General features: G+C 44.8%; 1 protein-coding gene across 1 annotated transcript in view; it reads left to right on the forward strand.

Annotated features, from left to right (window-relative positions):
* The first annotated feature begins 900 nt into the window (after positions 1-900).
* chd7 (chromodomain helicase DNA binding protein 7) overlaps positions 901-16,581 on the forward strand; it is a 61,264-nt gene continuing 45,583 nt past the window's right edge. The window contains exons 1-2 of the mRNA XM_047588495.1: positions 901-1,212; positions 14,777-16,374. Coding sequence (XP_047444451.1) covers positions 14,898-16,374 — 1,477 coding nt within the window. The 5' untranslated portion in view covers positions 901-1,212; positions 14,777-14,897. The remainder of the gene's footprint in view (positions 1,213-14,776; positions 16,375-16,581) is intronic.

Below are 16,581 nucleotides of genomic sequence, written 5' to 3' on the forward strand. Positions count from 1 at the left end.
CAGCACACAAACATTCAAATAAGGTTAACTGTTATTGTTGGCTGCGCAGTTCTTCCATTTCAAAAGCAGCAACGGCGCCTTTAAGGAGATAAGATGGCTACCGAGGCGAAGGTCCTGGGTGTTTGCCCAAAAAGTCAAGTAAAGTGAGAAAAACACCTGGGATTTTGCTATCAGTCCACTTGTCTATTGTTTGTGTAGATTTTATCTCCTGTTGAATTTAAACCGTCCAATAAAGAGTGACAACCAAAACCTGTATCCAACCAAATCAGCACGTGCTATTTACAAGAGTACTGGATTCATCTGAGAATATCTCCCCCAAAGGCTCAATGGCAATATAACTGATAAAATAAATAAATAAAAAATGCATTTACAATTTGTGTCATATCCTTATTCAGCACCTCACCATTTGTTTGGATGTCCCTGGTCATCACACACACATACACACACACAGCAGGGAGATACAGATCAACCCCAAAACTCAAAGTGGGCCATCTAATATAAATATTACATCCAACACGTCGAAATATATACATCTGCATATTATGCGTCGACGTGTCACATAAATAAATAGGTAAAAAACACCGTGAAAAATCTGAAAACACGTGTCATCAGAACGTTTTCCCTGGCCAAGTTGTCGGTTTATGCAGGGCTTATAAAGAGATTCGCGACCTCCGTTGTTTTGCAGTTTCCCATAACAAGTAGTCTAATATTACAAAACAATCAAATTGTTTTATTCCGACGGATAGTTATAAACAGCAGCGGACGCCCTTGTGTTTGTTCACATCCACAAGCGAGAACTCACCGAGAGCGTCATACGGGCACGGCAGGGTCAGTGACCGCGCACGCCGCCTGTTTATCTGTATGAGAGGTCCTCGGGAGCGCGCCCCCCCTGGCCGAGGAAGGTGAGCGAGTGTCTGGAGGGGAGGACTCGGGAGCGCGACCAGCCGAGGGATCGATCGGATTAAACTCGATTTGAGTGAAATTAACACAAAGGAGAGAAGAGCAACGCGCACTAGTCGGCGAGGTCGCGGATGCGAGACACGCCGGAGAAATATTTCATGAAAAGCAAAAAACTTGAACTTTTTTCTTCTGTTTATTTATATTTCAAACTGAAAAGGACCACGGTGGATTTTTTTTTCCAGCAAGCGGAGATACTAACCCTACTAACGAGGAGTTGATTTGATAAAAAGCCGAAGTGACCGAGCTTGTTGGGTAAGCTTACAAATGCCCGTTTTCAATTAATGCAATTAATTTTTTTCGAGCGGATTTCAGCGCGAGTGTAGTGGTCTACTCTAGTTCTGAATTAAACCCTTTATATTGTTTCGGAATAGTAAGTTTTCCATACTTTTTCAGTGCAATCGGACTGTAATCCACCGCGAGCGTGGTTCTCATCCCGACGGGCATTACCTTCGGGGGTAACTTACTGAAAAGATCATCATAGACACTGCCGGTTTATTTCGCATCTGCTTTAATTTCTCATTTCAGCAGAAAGTCATTGAAGGTCCATGTAGCTGCCATGCCGACATGCTAACAATAGCAAGTTTAGCTTTGCCACCCGCTGCATCGCTCACACACACAGACGCACAACAGTCCCAGTAGTTAGTTGAAAAGTGGAAAGAAAAAATCCCACCACGGCACGGAGAGCTTCTCCGTTCCCGAGCCCGTTTCCCTGACAACTTGTTGTATTTTTGTAATATGAAATGTTGACTTAATTCAGTTTTAAAGGATGAGGGTTAGCCCTGTTAGCTAATTGTGTTGAAGCTTCTAGGAGACACGAGGTGGCTCGAGCGTAGAGGTGAGTCACTGGCTGGCTGAATGAGCGCAGCTCTCTGAGGGAGATTCCCAGCGGAGAATACTTGGCAGATATCGCCGAAGAAAGCTTTGCATGACTTGAATTGAAATGTTCATTTATGAAAGTACGAATAACTGCAGGATTTGCACTGAATACGCGTGTTTTATCGAAAGAGAGCAGTTTGAAGTGTGTGTGTGTGTGTGTAGTAGTCGCTAGTTATATCGGACGGAAGGGACAGAGCAGGAGGACGGGAGGGGGGAAGCTGTGAGGCCAGGCGGTCATTCCATACAACCTTGTTTTTCACGATGTTTCCGCCACGCTTTGTGTTACCAAGACTTATTAAAATGTTCAAAACTAATTTTGTGGAGGTATAGAGCTCTGGGGTACGAAACAAAGTGTTTTACTCGAATAAAACCGCGATGAACGAGTCTTTCCATGGTCCGGAACGACGTGCGAAATATCGCTGATAGGCTAATTAGCCGTGCTAGCCGCTGGAGGTTGGCCCAGTGCTAGGACGCAGAAGTTCAGCTAGCCTGCTAGCCAGCCTCTCATCCTCATTGTGTACTAGAGAAGACCACTCATTACCCCCTCCTCCCCTCCCAGAGCTAGCTACTAACCTGCTCGGGGCGGTTATCGGTCGACGCGTGGCTTTTCACTAGAAAATCAACTTTACGCATCTTTCGCTTCACTTTGATTGTTGAGTATAACAAGAAAAGTGACTCTGCCTCATTAGTTCTTTTCCGTGTTTTGTTTTTTTGTTATGGCAGTTTTTGTTGCAGTGGTTACATTGTATCCGGCGACCGAAGTTTAGAAAGCACTATGGCTACACTTGTTACTCGGTGCGGACGGGAGAAAATGCAGCCCAGAACACCTGCCGGTGCCCTTGCACTTCTCCTCACTTGGAGGAACATATCTTTACGGGATACAGAACGGCTGTCCTTTTTTTTTTTTCTTTTTACAGATTGACTTCGTTGCGTGCGTGTCTTGCGCTATCCTGCCCTCTTTCTCCATTATGTGTTCTGTAATCGGTCAACTTGCATAATGGTCACCCTGCCGCTCTCAAGCAACTCTGGCTGCGCTAAAATCTCTGGGGGTGGGGGCTTAAGCTTCGGTTCCCAAACACACACTCGCAGTCTTGTCGTTCATTCTCACGTAGTGGTTTTATTCAGTCTGACTCGGTCGTGTAGACCCGCTAGTTCGTTTTTTTCCTCTCCTCATATTTACCATGGAACCAGGAGCTGCTACCCCCACCACCTTGTGTGTGCGAGCCAAGATGGCAGCTAGTCATGTTTAGCGGGCCACGGAGGGGAGAGATAAGAGGCCCCGACCACACACGCACACACCCACACACACACACACACACACACACACACACAGCACACAACAGATGTTCAGTACTATTTGGTCTCCCTCCCATTTGACTCTCTTCTTTTCTTGTGGTTAAAGTTGAGCCACTCTTCCCCCTTCAGCCAGAAGGCTGCCTTGGTTTTTCAGAGGCAGCTGGTTGGGACTGAGCTGGAACTCTGACACCCAGATAAAATTTCCCATTTTGACTCTTCTGTTGTGGCAGCTCTTATCAAATGTCACGTTTTAGATGCATTTTAAAGTTGCTCTGGATAGATAAGCATTAGTCCTTTGTTTCAAACAAGCCAGCTTTTCTGTAAGTTTGGAGCCGCTTATCTTCACTTTGGCTGTTGGCGTAGGAATTAAAGTAACATATCACCCAGTTAAGATAAATTGATTATTCAATTGCTCTAAGCAAATTATGGTCTCCTGAACTATCTTAAAGGACAAATCTGTTCATCTTTTGTTCTTTATGCCATGAGACCTAAAAGCTTTGTATTTAGAAGTTTTGATTTCTAATTTCTTTTTTCCTTCAGCCACAGTCAATGAAATCCCTGTCACCATGCCCTAGAGCCATGTGGACATTGACCACATATGCAGCACGCAGCAAAGTGACTCGCATCTCATGAAAACCAACATCAAGATACCCTTGATAAATAAGATTTCACAGAATAATGTGATTAGATTTCCAGCGTAATGTCCATGCCGTAATGCTCATTTTCCACATGTACGGCCCTTGAACGTGCACGTCGTTGCCCTGTTCATTCAGTCATTCTAACTTTTGGACTGTTTGACTGGAACAGGTGTCCATCACTTTGTCATGTTTTTGAATAAGCTGCACCCTGTTGTTTTGACCTATGAATCATTGGTTTGGTCAGTGTTGGTTATTTGAACTTTTCTGATGATATGCCATCATCTATTGACCTTTAAATCGACTCTCTTACTTAGCTCAGATTAAGAAGACTAATAATAAAAATGGATAGATGAGGAGAGGCAGATGAGGTTCAGAAAGAATCTGCTTGGCTTGTAAAGAGCATCAACATGTCCGACAAAACTGACATTGTTGTACTAGTGAAAATGGGCATTGGTAACATCTTAGTCCCTCCCGCCTCATCGTACTTGTTTTGCCTGTTGCTAATCCATGTTCATTGCCTTTTTGTATTCATTTGTTTTATATTAGTGCTGTCAAAGTGAATGCAAATTAATTTTAGCTGCACTATTTTTTTATTTGTTTTTTTATCACACTGTTGACACACCCATGTTCTGCTATTGTTCTGTTGATCTCAGTCAAGTCTGCTCAACAGTTTGTGGCAGGTCTTTTAATGCTTGATCAACTTATCAAATTTGTGTGACATTCCCATTCGGTACATTGACTTAGAGCTGCGAATCCCATTCCCTCATAAACCTCTGACCCCGACAGACACGTGCCTCAAGTGTTGTTCTAGAAAGTAACCAGAAATGATGTTAATTAATCTAAACCTGGTTCATGTTGTGATGTAGCGTGTCAGATGAAAGGCTGCTGAATGTTCACATGGGATTGTATATTGTATATGAATAAAAGTCGGGCATGTGAGGAGCTGAGGTTTTTAGCTCTCTGGGGGCTGAGAGGAAGTTTTTATAAAAAGCACATTTTCAGTTACACCATTACACCTACTGTCCAAACAGGATGTTTATGTTGGACTTGATGCATTAGCACTCGCATACACCCTATTAAGGTGATAAAGGTCACTTACACATTCTGATTTGTTTGCAACATAGGCAGGAATAAACCAGTTCCTTACTGTGGTCAGTAATTTGCAGCTTTGATACAACGTTAACCTCAACTAAGTGTGAAGTAAAGTTACTAACTGGTTGAATAAAAAGATAATTCCAGTTTATTTGAACCCGGCAGATTTGCCGTAGCTGTGGCTCATACTAACTGTGCACTTTTCACCTTTGCTGAAGAGATTCTGAGAAACGAAGAATTGAGCAAAATGTGTGAATTAAATATTTAGTTCTGATGCATGAGCTCCTGCTACTTTCCTAAAGCAAAACAAAAAAAAATGTTACTACTCTCATCTGTTGGCAAATCATCATATCCCAAGTGTGGCATGAATGTATGTGACTCTGTGTAAAAGAAGTTTTCTGCCTCAGTCAGCATAGCTGAGCGTTGACTAGAGTGAAACTATTAATGCCCAGATGTATGTTGACCCACTATTCTAATCATGGTATCACGGGATAATCTGTCGTTGAATTTAACTGTCAAGCTTCCCCCATGCAAACGATCCTGTGTGTGCTGAAGAATGCAGGAAGCCTGTGCTTGTCCCAGTGCGTGCATGCGGAGTTACCATGGGTAACCAGGGTCAATGTTAAATTCAACAGGTTGAAAACATACATGTCTTTAATGTTTTGGCACTTCTACACTGTTCATTCTCCATTGTTATCAATAAGTCTGGATGGTTTATGTTTGACTGGTGTCGTGGTGACCGCTACGATAACTAGTTTGCTGTTTACATGGATAGTTGTGCTCACCAATAAAACTAGTGCCTCTAAACCTCAAAGTCATTTTTCCCCCTGTCAGTGTTTCCACAGGGTTTTATAGAGTGCTAATTTCCAGATAAACCTGCCACCCAGGGCACATTTACAGAAATAAAGTTTCAGCTGCGTTGGTCATTTCTTCATTCTGGAGTCTGGCCTTCACCAACTGATCAGTAGTGCCATTTTCAATCAGTACACTACGTCTAAGCAAGCGCTGCAGTACGACTCTGTTTATGGGGAGAAGTGATGCCCAAAAACATCTATTGTGTTTTAATACTTGTATTGTGTCACACTTAACTGTTGCAGATACATTATGGTTAAACTCTTTATTCTTGAACTGGAAGTTGACGAGGGAAGGCAAAGGACCACATTTTTCGTGGCCTCCTTTTGCTCTTATCAAGTGAAAGATGTTTATTGGTCTTTGGATACCATGGCCAGCTAATTGACATAATTTATATGTACTGATATGGTGTATTCCCTCGCTTTCACCAGAATCACACCTGTATTTTGAGGATTGAAGAGACTGGTTGCAAGGCTTACTTGTCAGTAGGTACAGTAGCACCCGGTGGTGTGGTGCCGAGGACAGTTCAGTGTTAAAAAAGCCGGTGTTGGGTGTCTGAGCCAGCGCACTGGTGTTTGTTAGGGTGGCCATTTTGTCTCCTATCATCATGTGTCGTGGATGGCAGCCCTGTTAGCAGAGATGAGAAGTGCTGCTGTTGTTTGCCTCCATCTCTTTCATCTTTGCCATCTACCGCTCCACCCCTCACCCACCGACCCACCCACTCACTCACTCACTCCCAAGCCTGAGCCACCCTCCTCTTCTTTCTGCTCTTCATTCTCACCCTTTCCCTCGCTTTCTTTCTCTCTCCATCTTTGCCTGCCTGTCGTTTCCTCCCCTCCCTCCTTCCCACCCTCCCCTCCAGTCCTCTCATTTCCAGCCAAAAGGTTAGCGGGGGTCTTTAGCACCGTGGTGACATTCAAAACCGAGTGTCATCACTGTCTCTCTCGCTCTCCCTCATCCCTCCCTCTCACCTGTCTCTCCCTCTGCCCCCTCCTTCTCCTCCTCTGTGCTTGGCTCCCCCATCCCCCCATCCTCCTCCTGCAGTGAGGGCCTTCTGGACCAAGTGCTGTGCCTAGAAGAGAGGCTGGCATTAATACAGCTCTCAAGTATTTGTGTGTGGGCTGTATGTGTGTGATGGAGGAGACGGCCTGTCAAGTACATCTCTGACCCATATGCGTGTGCGCCTTTTAATCTATTATTGACCTCTGCTAGTTTAGACGTGCCTGTCTTTTCTCTTGATCCCTCTACTCCATTGTAACCTTACTGCTGCTGGGGAAAAATAAGCAAGGGTAAACACAAGGGCTTTCCACTGGAAATATGTGGGAGTTTTGTGCTGTCCACTCCCGATAAATCCTATTGCTTAAAAGTGGCGCCAGCGCTGCAAAATCTCATCAGTCTCTTGGCACATGCTGTGGTTAAATGGCACTGTTGTGGCATCCGCACATCTCGCTATGTTTTCCATCACCATCTTTCTCAAGTGATTCACATGGCTGATGAAAGGTTAAGTGCTGTTTGCGTGTGGAATCAACATCCAGTTAAGAAGATGGAGATGGAAGGTCAGGGAGGAAAGAGCTGGGTAAAAAAGAAGTGATGGCAACCACATGCTGAAGATCTGTCGTCTTGAGCAATCGAGTACACATGCTGCTATCTCCCATCTTCTTAAATGATATTGTTGCTTATTTTGTACATTACTCGTAGCTAATGTTGGCATTTTTTATAATACTCAAATGACCCAAAATGCCAGCAGCTGTGTTTTCATCCTGCTGAATAATCTGCTCAGCTGTAGTTTTGAATCGAAATCTGCAACGGAAGCACTTCTGATCCTGTAGATCACACTGACCCTGAAAAAAGGGTGTGTGTCCCGGGGGAAAAGTTACCCCGCAGCTTTATAGGAAGGACTCTGGAAGTTAATTGGTTGTTAGCAGTCAGGCAGGCGGGGCAGGGAGGGGAACCAGCCTATCTCCTGGGACCCGCTCCAGACCTAGCTGTCCCATTGGTCTAAAAGGGCATGTCAATAGTAGTGATTGATTAGGCAGGCGTGGGGGGAGCACACTAGTGAGCCTGGTCTATAGTCGATATGTGTGAGCCTTCCTGTTTGCTCTTGCATAAAGGATAATTGTTTTCAGTTTTGTGGGGAATTCATTACAAGAAGTCTTTAGAAGCTCGTGTCTTATTCATATTTCCCATAAAAATTCAAATCTAGACTGAGAACTAGGAAAGTCCTCTGATACCTCTGATGTTCTGGTTGCTCAGAAAGGGTTCCAAAACTACTTTTTCCTTTTTCTGCACAGGGGTGACAAATCTCAGAACAGTAAAAAACCACTGGTGTTTTTTGAACAAACTCAGCTAACTCCCAGTTACTGTCAAATCCTTTTTGAAAAGTCTACCACTCTGAATATTTGACAAGTGTTTGCAGGGGTTTCCCCAGAGCTCGTAGCAGTGACAGTGTAGCACAGTGGTACGTAATTTGCATCTCCGACCAACAATTTCCCCATCACTGGCAACTCTTTATCTCCTCTCCATTTAGATTTTCATATTGAGTTTGTCAGGTTTCTCCTAAAATAAATGCGTTGTGCACAGTGGCCGTCGGTACAACAGTCTTAAAGTGCAGGTGGCTGTGATTCAGGCCGGTAGGGGAAGCAGAAGTTGTAGTGAGATGTGGAAAGGACGTTACACCAGATTACAGATTAATCAAATTTAGGTTCAACCGTATTCATACGAGTACTGTTTGTACAGGTTATATCTATGATCTGTTGCCAGCTCACAGCAATAATGTTTGTTTAGTCTATGGAGAAGTTTAACTGGTGATGAAGCCCTGGCAGTGAATACTTGGACAAGCACCAACCACAGCTGCAAAGATGCATCATGTGGCATCATCTTAAAACTTTTGCTTCTGTTCAAATATTCTAGGGATTACTTTAGGTTAGTTTGTGGTGTTGCCTACTGACGTCCATGATCTTCTTTTCTTTGTCGCTCACTTTCTGTAGATGTATTTGTGTTTGCGTCTCTTAAAAAAAAAGTGCATTAAAGCATCATCTCTATTCATTCTTCTCCTGCCGTCCTGTAGCCTAAAGGCAAAGAAGATCCTGACTTGCACCGTTATTGGAATCAACCCTGACTGTGAAAGGATTCCCATCATTTGTAAGGCTTTTATCTGATATAATAAGTACAAACATACATTCTGTCTCTCTGTTGTAGTGGCCTCATTGAGATCATAGACTTCAAATATTGTCTATTTAATAGACTCTTAGGCTAGTGATTTCCAGAGACTAGACAGAGTCAGTTTCAAAAACCATATAACAGGTTCTTTAGCTCAGTGAACACATGCACTTTCACAGACACACACTCACTCCACTAGCAGGTTCCTTGGCCACCCCCTGTGGCCTACTTCTTCTCCCCCTGTCTCTCTCTCTAGTGTCTGTCTCTCGGCCTGTATGTCCTCTGGGATCAGACTGAGAGCCGGCCAGTGGTTTTTCCTACCACATGGTAAAGGCAGGGAACAGATTGGATAAACACAGCCCTTTCCTGCTGACCCACCCCTGTTGCCCACCCCCTCCCCCTGCGCGCCACACACGCACGCACACACACGCACACACAAACCGTCCATTAACAAAGCAGCCGTGCGTAAAATAACCAGATTTTCTCGAGCTTCACTGCGTCTTTCTTTCTCACTCTCTTGATCCCCCACCCCTCGCCTCTTCTCTCTTCCTTCCTTCCGGGCCTCAAATCCCAGCCCCAAACACACGGCCCTGCATCCCCTCACTTGAGCGTAATTACACACACAGCTAGCCAGCTCCTGCATGCTGTCCTCCATTTGGGAACAAAGGTATAAATTATAGTGGCTTAGATCGTAGTGGTAATGGGAGGTGGGTGGGCGCACACGTGTCCTCCAGAGGAAGAGGGAGATCACTCAATTTTTCAGGTGTCTGGTTAGCTTGCCTCTGCTAAGCCGTCCGTGTAGTTTGTTTCTTTGGCTTGGTTTTGTTTGTCTATGCCTGTCTGTGTCTCAGAGGAAACATGGTGTTGTTGACATGGCAGAGATTTCCTGTAGTAAAGCCTGGAGGCTACAGACAGTTTAGCTGCCAAACTGTCGACGGCACAGACAGAACTGCATTGAACTGCTCTTGGCTAATCTCCCTCCCTTCTTCCTTCCTTTACTTCAGGCTAACCGTGCATACGCCGGGCGATTTGGGTTTTTTTGGTGAAATTCGTATGTTCCATCAGTCAACAGAAATGAAAGCAAAAAGGGTGTTTTGTTGTTGCTTTAAAAAAATGTGTAAAAAAAAAAATGTACACTCTCAGATCTGACTGTGGATCAGCAGAGGGAAAGTTCCATTAAATCCTTAACCTGATTTGTTTACCTAAAAACAAAACCCAATTAAAACAGACTTTTCATTTTGAACACAAAAAGGCCACGGTGTACCATGGAGGCCTGAGCGCAGGTTTTCATTCCAGCCGAAGTTTATGCCAGGTGATGTCATCAACTGACTCACATGCCTTCTTTCACACTGGTAAAACTTATCAGCTGCCTCACCTGTAGGGACAGATTGGACTGCACATTGACGTCACATGATGCTGTGAAACCGTATCTGTGTTCATGTGTATTCTATATTTAGTTATTAATAAAACTAGGTAAGATACTTACTTTAAATACACGGATCTGTTTCTAGCCATGGTTGCGTAGAAGTACTGTAAGAACTTTAGCCCTGGTAGTGTTTACATTTGAAGTTAGCGTTGGGGGTTCTGTGATAAAGGGGAACCCACCTATAACGCAGTACAGCGAATGCCTCTGTAATGCTGCTGGATGCCTGCGAGGCCGTTCAGTTGCACTAGCCTGGCAGTGATATTCTGCTGTTTCGGCTTGGCTGAACGGCTGGCCTCGCTAATTGTGGTTTGACAGAGCTGCACAGTCGGTGTGAATTCCTGAGCCTGGCTGGTGATCGCCAGTTCATTTATCAACTCTGCTAAAGCTATACGTGTTAGGACGGCTCCGTGATTACTTGTGGTTTCAGGTGAGGTGGAACTTGTGGAACTGTTAATTATGTTGTTTGACTCACAGGCTCGCGTGCTCCCTTCAGCAGTGCCAGAGCCAAACCCTTTCATATCCGTTCTCACTGTGGTTAAACTGGAAACTGTCAGCCACTTCAAGGTCAAAGTCCTTAGACACTATCTCAGGTTTTATTTTGGCACATGCTTTGCTTGGAGTTTCAACACTCAAGAAAAGAAAATAACAAAGCAACAGCCTTTTCCTTCCCCTCTTAAAACTGTGTCAGATGTCCAAAATGCTATTTCTGATGTTTTAGAAGTATTTATATTATTTGATAACAAGCATGTATGAGAGCATGCAAATTCAATTCAAATAAACAGTTGGATACTTTCCATTTGTTTTTCAGTATTGAACATCCACTTACGCTGTACTTGGAACCACTTGTGGGGGAAACGAATGGTATGGCTGCATGACGAGGAATGACTTTCTCTCATTGTTGAAGTCGTCTCCCTTCAGACTGACCTCTGTTGTTCAGTGGTTGCGCATGCACTGGCTGTCACCTCTGAAAACGCTGATAAAAATCAGTGTGGTCTTGCAAAGCCACATAAATGAAGCTCTCTTATGTCAGTACTTCTTTCTCATTCTGTCACTCAATACGCCGCTGCGTTTGTTGTGTAGAAACTCTCATGGTTAACTTATTAGACATAGCAACCACCACATTTTACTGAAGGCAGACGAGGCTGCTTAGTGGCGATGTCACTGTGTATAGCTGCACTAATCTCTTCATCAGTCTAGGTGAATATTGAATTAAATGTCAGCCACTTAATGCCCAGTTATGCATGTATAATAGTTTTATCAACAGTCTAGATAAATATGATGGAAAACTATGTACTATACGTATGAGCCAAGATGATTTATTTTCTGTCAAATACCATTCATTCATTTATTAAGTTTTCTGGTCTGTGATGCAATAGTGCCTGTGATGCAAGTTGAACGTTTGTTTTGAACTTGGGTGTGCATGGAAGGCTAAAGACCTCATCCTTAGATGAGATTTGGTGTCTAAAGCAGCACACTGACCGTTCACCTAATTCCCTCACCAGTGACAGCTGGGTCTCATGCACGTGTTTGCATTTATGTCTGCATTTGTGTTTGCTCGTGCTCTGACCGAAATGGCACAGGAAGTGGTACAGAATGTAAAAACAAAGCTGAAGATGTCAGAGGGCTTGTTTTTTCCTTGACTGAAGGTTCCACTCAGGAATAGATCGAAGGGCATCACGAGTGGATGAAATAGACGGGAGCAAAGAGGTGGAGTGCAGAGGAAATATACCATGCTCTGTCCAAGCTACCTATGAGTATGATTTAACTTCTTAAAGCCTAACAACTGAGTGAGTGGAGCCAAGATTCTCCTGCCTTCCTACTTTAAACTAGAACGATGATCTGATGAAAGCCTCCGGGCAGCTGTGCACACGCACAGCAGCCAGTAAGTGCTTGTGTAGCTGCGTTTAGTGTGGTACAGTTCACACTGAAGTGTACTGTCATACTTACAGAGCTGACAGGAAACCAGTTGCCTTCATAGTAGTCTGCTGCAAAGGATGTGCAATTACACTCAATTATTCTCACCTGCCGCACACTCGTGCTCTAAAGTTTTTTCCTTCCTGTAGTTATTGAAATGCACAAAAACAATGTTATAGCTGCTGCTTTAGTATGATCTAGTAGTCAAACGGGTTTTCTAATGCAGCAGCTGATCCTTCAATAGTGCACAGCCTGTTTCTACCGAGTTGGCATACTACAACAGTGTTTGACCCACTGCACCGTCCCAAAGATATTTAGTTGATGACAATGAAACAACTGTCCCGTTTTCATCCAAAATGAAAAATGATTATCGATATGCAGATATTCTCTATTTATTATTGATCCCGTGGTAGTTTCATTAGCATGCGTAGTGAGCATGCATAGCCTGCACACTGCAGGGATATTAAAGGGCACTGCCTAAAAAGGCAGCTATCCTTTGGTGCCCCTGATAAGGTTTTAAGAATAGCAGGATGAGTGTATCTGTGCATTTCTTAGACAGCCCTGTTTGTTGAGGGCCGTAATATTGTAAAGTCTGTCTTTGTTTTGCAGTGTATTTATGGTTCTAAGAGACATGGAGGAAAGTTACTGCTGTTATTTGCATAACAAGAGTGGATGCTCCCATCAGGAATTGTGGTTGCTTCCATCAAGAAGTGTCCCAGGCCTGAAGGAAGTTTTTTCACTGTAGTCCTGTGTCATGCTAATGTTAGGTTTGGAACTGAATAGGCATTCGGTTTACCTCAAAGGATTCCTTTGCTTCAAGCTATGCATTTGTTGCTGAATCACAGCCATTTGTTTAAAATCCTAATATGTTATATAAATAAAATTTAATTGAATTAATACACCGACTTTGTCCAGTCCAGCCAATGTATTTACGTATTTATTTGCTTGCCCTTTTCCATACAGTTTGCAGAGATGACCTATCAGATGGTTGTCCACAACAAACCAAGATTGAAGAAAACTATGTAGATTTGACAGAATGCAGCGTTTCTGACAGTGACAGAAGATTTGAAAGGTTGGCAGATTAATGAGTTCTAATGCTTTTATCCTGTTGGGTGAGGCTCAACATCTGCCTTGTGACGGGAAGCAGCGTGTTTTCTGTGAAGTATGGTCATCATTTGGACTCTAGCAGTAACGATAATGTTGAACTTCAATTCATACCCGATGGAGAGTTGAAACATGAAGCCACTCAAACTAGGTTATTAGCCTGTTACAGGTGCTCCTGTAGAAGTCACTACTTTAACTTTAGCCCTTGATGTTACTATGATATTAATCTAATTTGAGTGGCTGGATTAAGGAATTGTGGGCATAATTAAGTTCTTTAAAAAAGCAAAACTTGGTAGTGTTTGCAGACTGTTTTGTGTGAAGAAATCATGAATCGTTTTATCCCCGGTACCTGCGGAGCACTGTAATGAACCAATAGGGGACTGAGGGGGGAAAAAGTGGGAGGGAGGAGTGGAGTGATGAGGAGGAAAGAAAGGAGATGAGGGGGGAGGGGAGCTCTATAGTGGTTAAAGTTGGCTTGGGTGTTGTTTCTGCAGTGCATAGAAGCAACAAGTAAACCTCCCCCACCTCCTCCCTGTCCTGGTCTTTACTACACATGCTCATTCATGCATGCTTAGATCCACCTACTTCATTCTCTCACTCGCTGAGATTGGGTGTTGTGTTGGCTGCATATATTTCTCATTTGCAACCAAATTTAGCTAGTTTCATACTAATAAAACCACCTTCAGTGTTGTTTTTTACCTTTAATACTCGGAGACAGTCACACACAGAATCTTAAAAGGTAGCAGGTGGCCAATCCCCTTGTCTTCCAACATCTGCCAGGACTGAGTGACGGGTTAGCTGGCCAGCTGAATGGGTTGCTGAGAGAGTATCTAACTACAGACTGACTGGTGTATTGAACGGATCCGTAGCCTGTTGGCTAGCTGGATGACAGCTGCTGCTGTTCAAACAGAGTTGCATCTGCTGGGTCCTTTGTTCTAACACACACTCATATGTATATATACAACCACACACACCCTCAGCCACTCTAAGTGTGTGTTGGAAAAGAAAGAAGTCCTTTTGTTTGGTCGTAAAATGGGGGTGGGGGACTGCTAATGTGAAGTGTATGTGTTTCAGATTGTGTGGATGGGGAGAGTTTTTTTTCTCTTTTCTCCAATGGGTGCCTGTTTTTTCTGTCTATGCTGGTTACAGCTGAGAAATTCAAATTGATCTGACAAATCATTTTGAAAATGGCTTTGGGGATTTCTGATTTTACTGGCTAATATTTCAGTTTAAAATAGTTAATTTTTTAGCTCTGGTGCCAAATTAAGCAGTAACCCTTCATTCACAGAGCATGTGTGAAGACAAAATGCTGTTAAATTATCAGTAAAAGCTTTTTGACTGACAGAAATGAAATGTTCAGATGAAGAAATGATACCTAGTTCTCTGCTCTTCTGAATACCTGTACTAATTCCAGTGTTGTTGTTTTTTTTTTGTCTCCTCCCTCTGTCTTCCTCTCTAGGAACCTTAATGAGGACCATGGAGTAGATCACTTCAAATTAGCAGCTATCTGATTAGCTCCTCACTGCACAGCACACCTCCCTCTGTCAAGTCCCCTCCATCTCTGGGCCCCCCACCCAGCCATGGCAGACCCAGGGATGTTGAGCTTATTCGGGGATGATGCAGGGCTGTTCTCAGATGGATTAGATGGTTTAGGAGACTGCTTTCCTCAGCAGTCAGCCCCTGGCCAGTCCAACCCACTAGCCCAGCAGACTAATCCCTCTCTGAACCATGAGCACCAGGGAAACAGGGGTTTCCACCAGGGGATGATCCATGGTGCTGGGCCTGGCCCAGGGCAGCCTAAATTGGGGCAAATGTACGACCATGTCCCCTACGCTGGGTATGATCAGTCTGGTGCCCCTGGAGGACGAATGATTCCCCAGAACGGTCCCAGCCAGGGTCCTTCTAATGTGAACACAGCCATGAATGGCATGGCTTCCCACTACCATAATAGCCCAGCCAACTCTAGCAACCCCCACCATGGGTACCAGGGTGAAGCTGGTGGAGGAGGGGGTGCGGGTGGAGTTTGGGGCCAGCAACAGCAGAGCAGATCAGCTTATCAGCAGGCTCCGGCACAACCAGGCGGCGCCCCCAACCAGATGGGAGGCTATCAGATGTCTCAAGGCACCTATGGTGGGATGCAAGGTCCACCTACATCCAATCCAAATGCAGCACGCATGAACCAACACTACCCTCCACAGAGCATGGCACCCCCTCCTGCTCAGGACCCATCTCACTACTTGGGACATGTTGGCATGGGGGGTGGGCAGATGAGACACCCCCAGCCTCAGCCACAGTCCCAGGGCTATCCCAACTTGGGCCACACACCTCGATACCCGCAGTCCCCTTCCCGACAGCCTCCACTTCCCCACCAGCACCAACAAGGCATGGGGGGATTTGGGGGAGCGCAGTATCCTGGCTATCAGACCCAGTATGGAGCCATGGGACCTGGGATGGGCCAAGGTGCTAATGCTAACGTCAGTGCTAACACCAGTCAGGCTATTGGACCAGGACAACTTGGCCAGAGGTTTAACCAGGGATCAGCTCCAGCACCAGGTCAACAGGGGCAACGTTACCCCCCTGGCCCACAACTTCAGACCCATTCTGCCCCGATGCAGCAGCAGCAGCAGCAGCAGGCTGGGCAGCAGGGCCAGCCTATGCACCCCCTAAACCACCCACCGCACCCCCAAAATCTACCCCAGCCTCAAAACCAACCCCAGTCCCACCTTGCCCCCCCAGCTCAGGGAACATACCCCTCCCCCTCATCCATGTCACCTATGCGAGTTTTGGGAGCCCCAACCCCTCCTCCCCAGCAGGGCAGACCCCCTAGCACAGGACTAGCTGGGCCCCCAGAGGTTGCAGGATACACAGCGTTGCAATCTCCACCCAGTGCAATGGCCCTTCCACAGAGGACTCCCCAGTCACCTCTATCTGCCCCACATCCTCAACACCAGCAGCCCCACAGCATGCCTCCCAGTGCAGGACAGATGTATCCTGGCATGGGACCACAACGTGGTCCACAAATGGGACCAAATAGACCACAGCTTCAACAACAACAAGGTAAGCAGCTCACTGTAGTTGTTTTTACTTTGAACACTTCATTAGCACCTATTAAAGAAGTTTCAACCTCTGCTACAAATAGAAATGTGGCTGACTGTATTGTCTTGTATACAACGGTATGCCTAAATACAGAAAATGACTCACGAGTTACTTTGGATTACCATATCTTTACAGCTTCTTTTAAAGCTGTAGAAATAAAGTGAGAGT

Source organism: Mugil cephalus, chromosome 7 (genome assembly GCF_022458985.1).
Source record: "Mugil cephalus isolate CIBA_MC_2020 chromosome 7, CIBA_Mcephalus_1.1, whole genome shotgun sequence".
NCBI classification, from domain to species: Eukaryota; Metazoa; Chordata; class Actinopteri; order Mugiliformes; family Mugilidae; genus Mugil; species Mugil cephalus.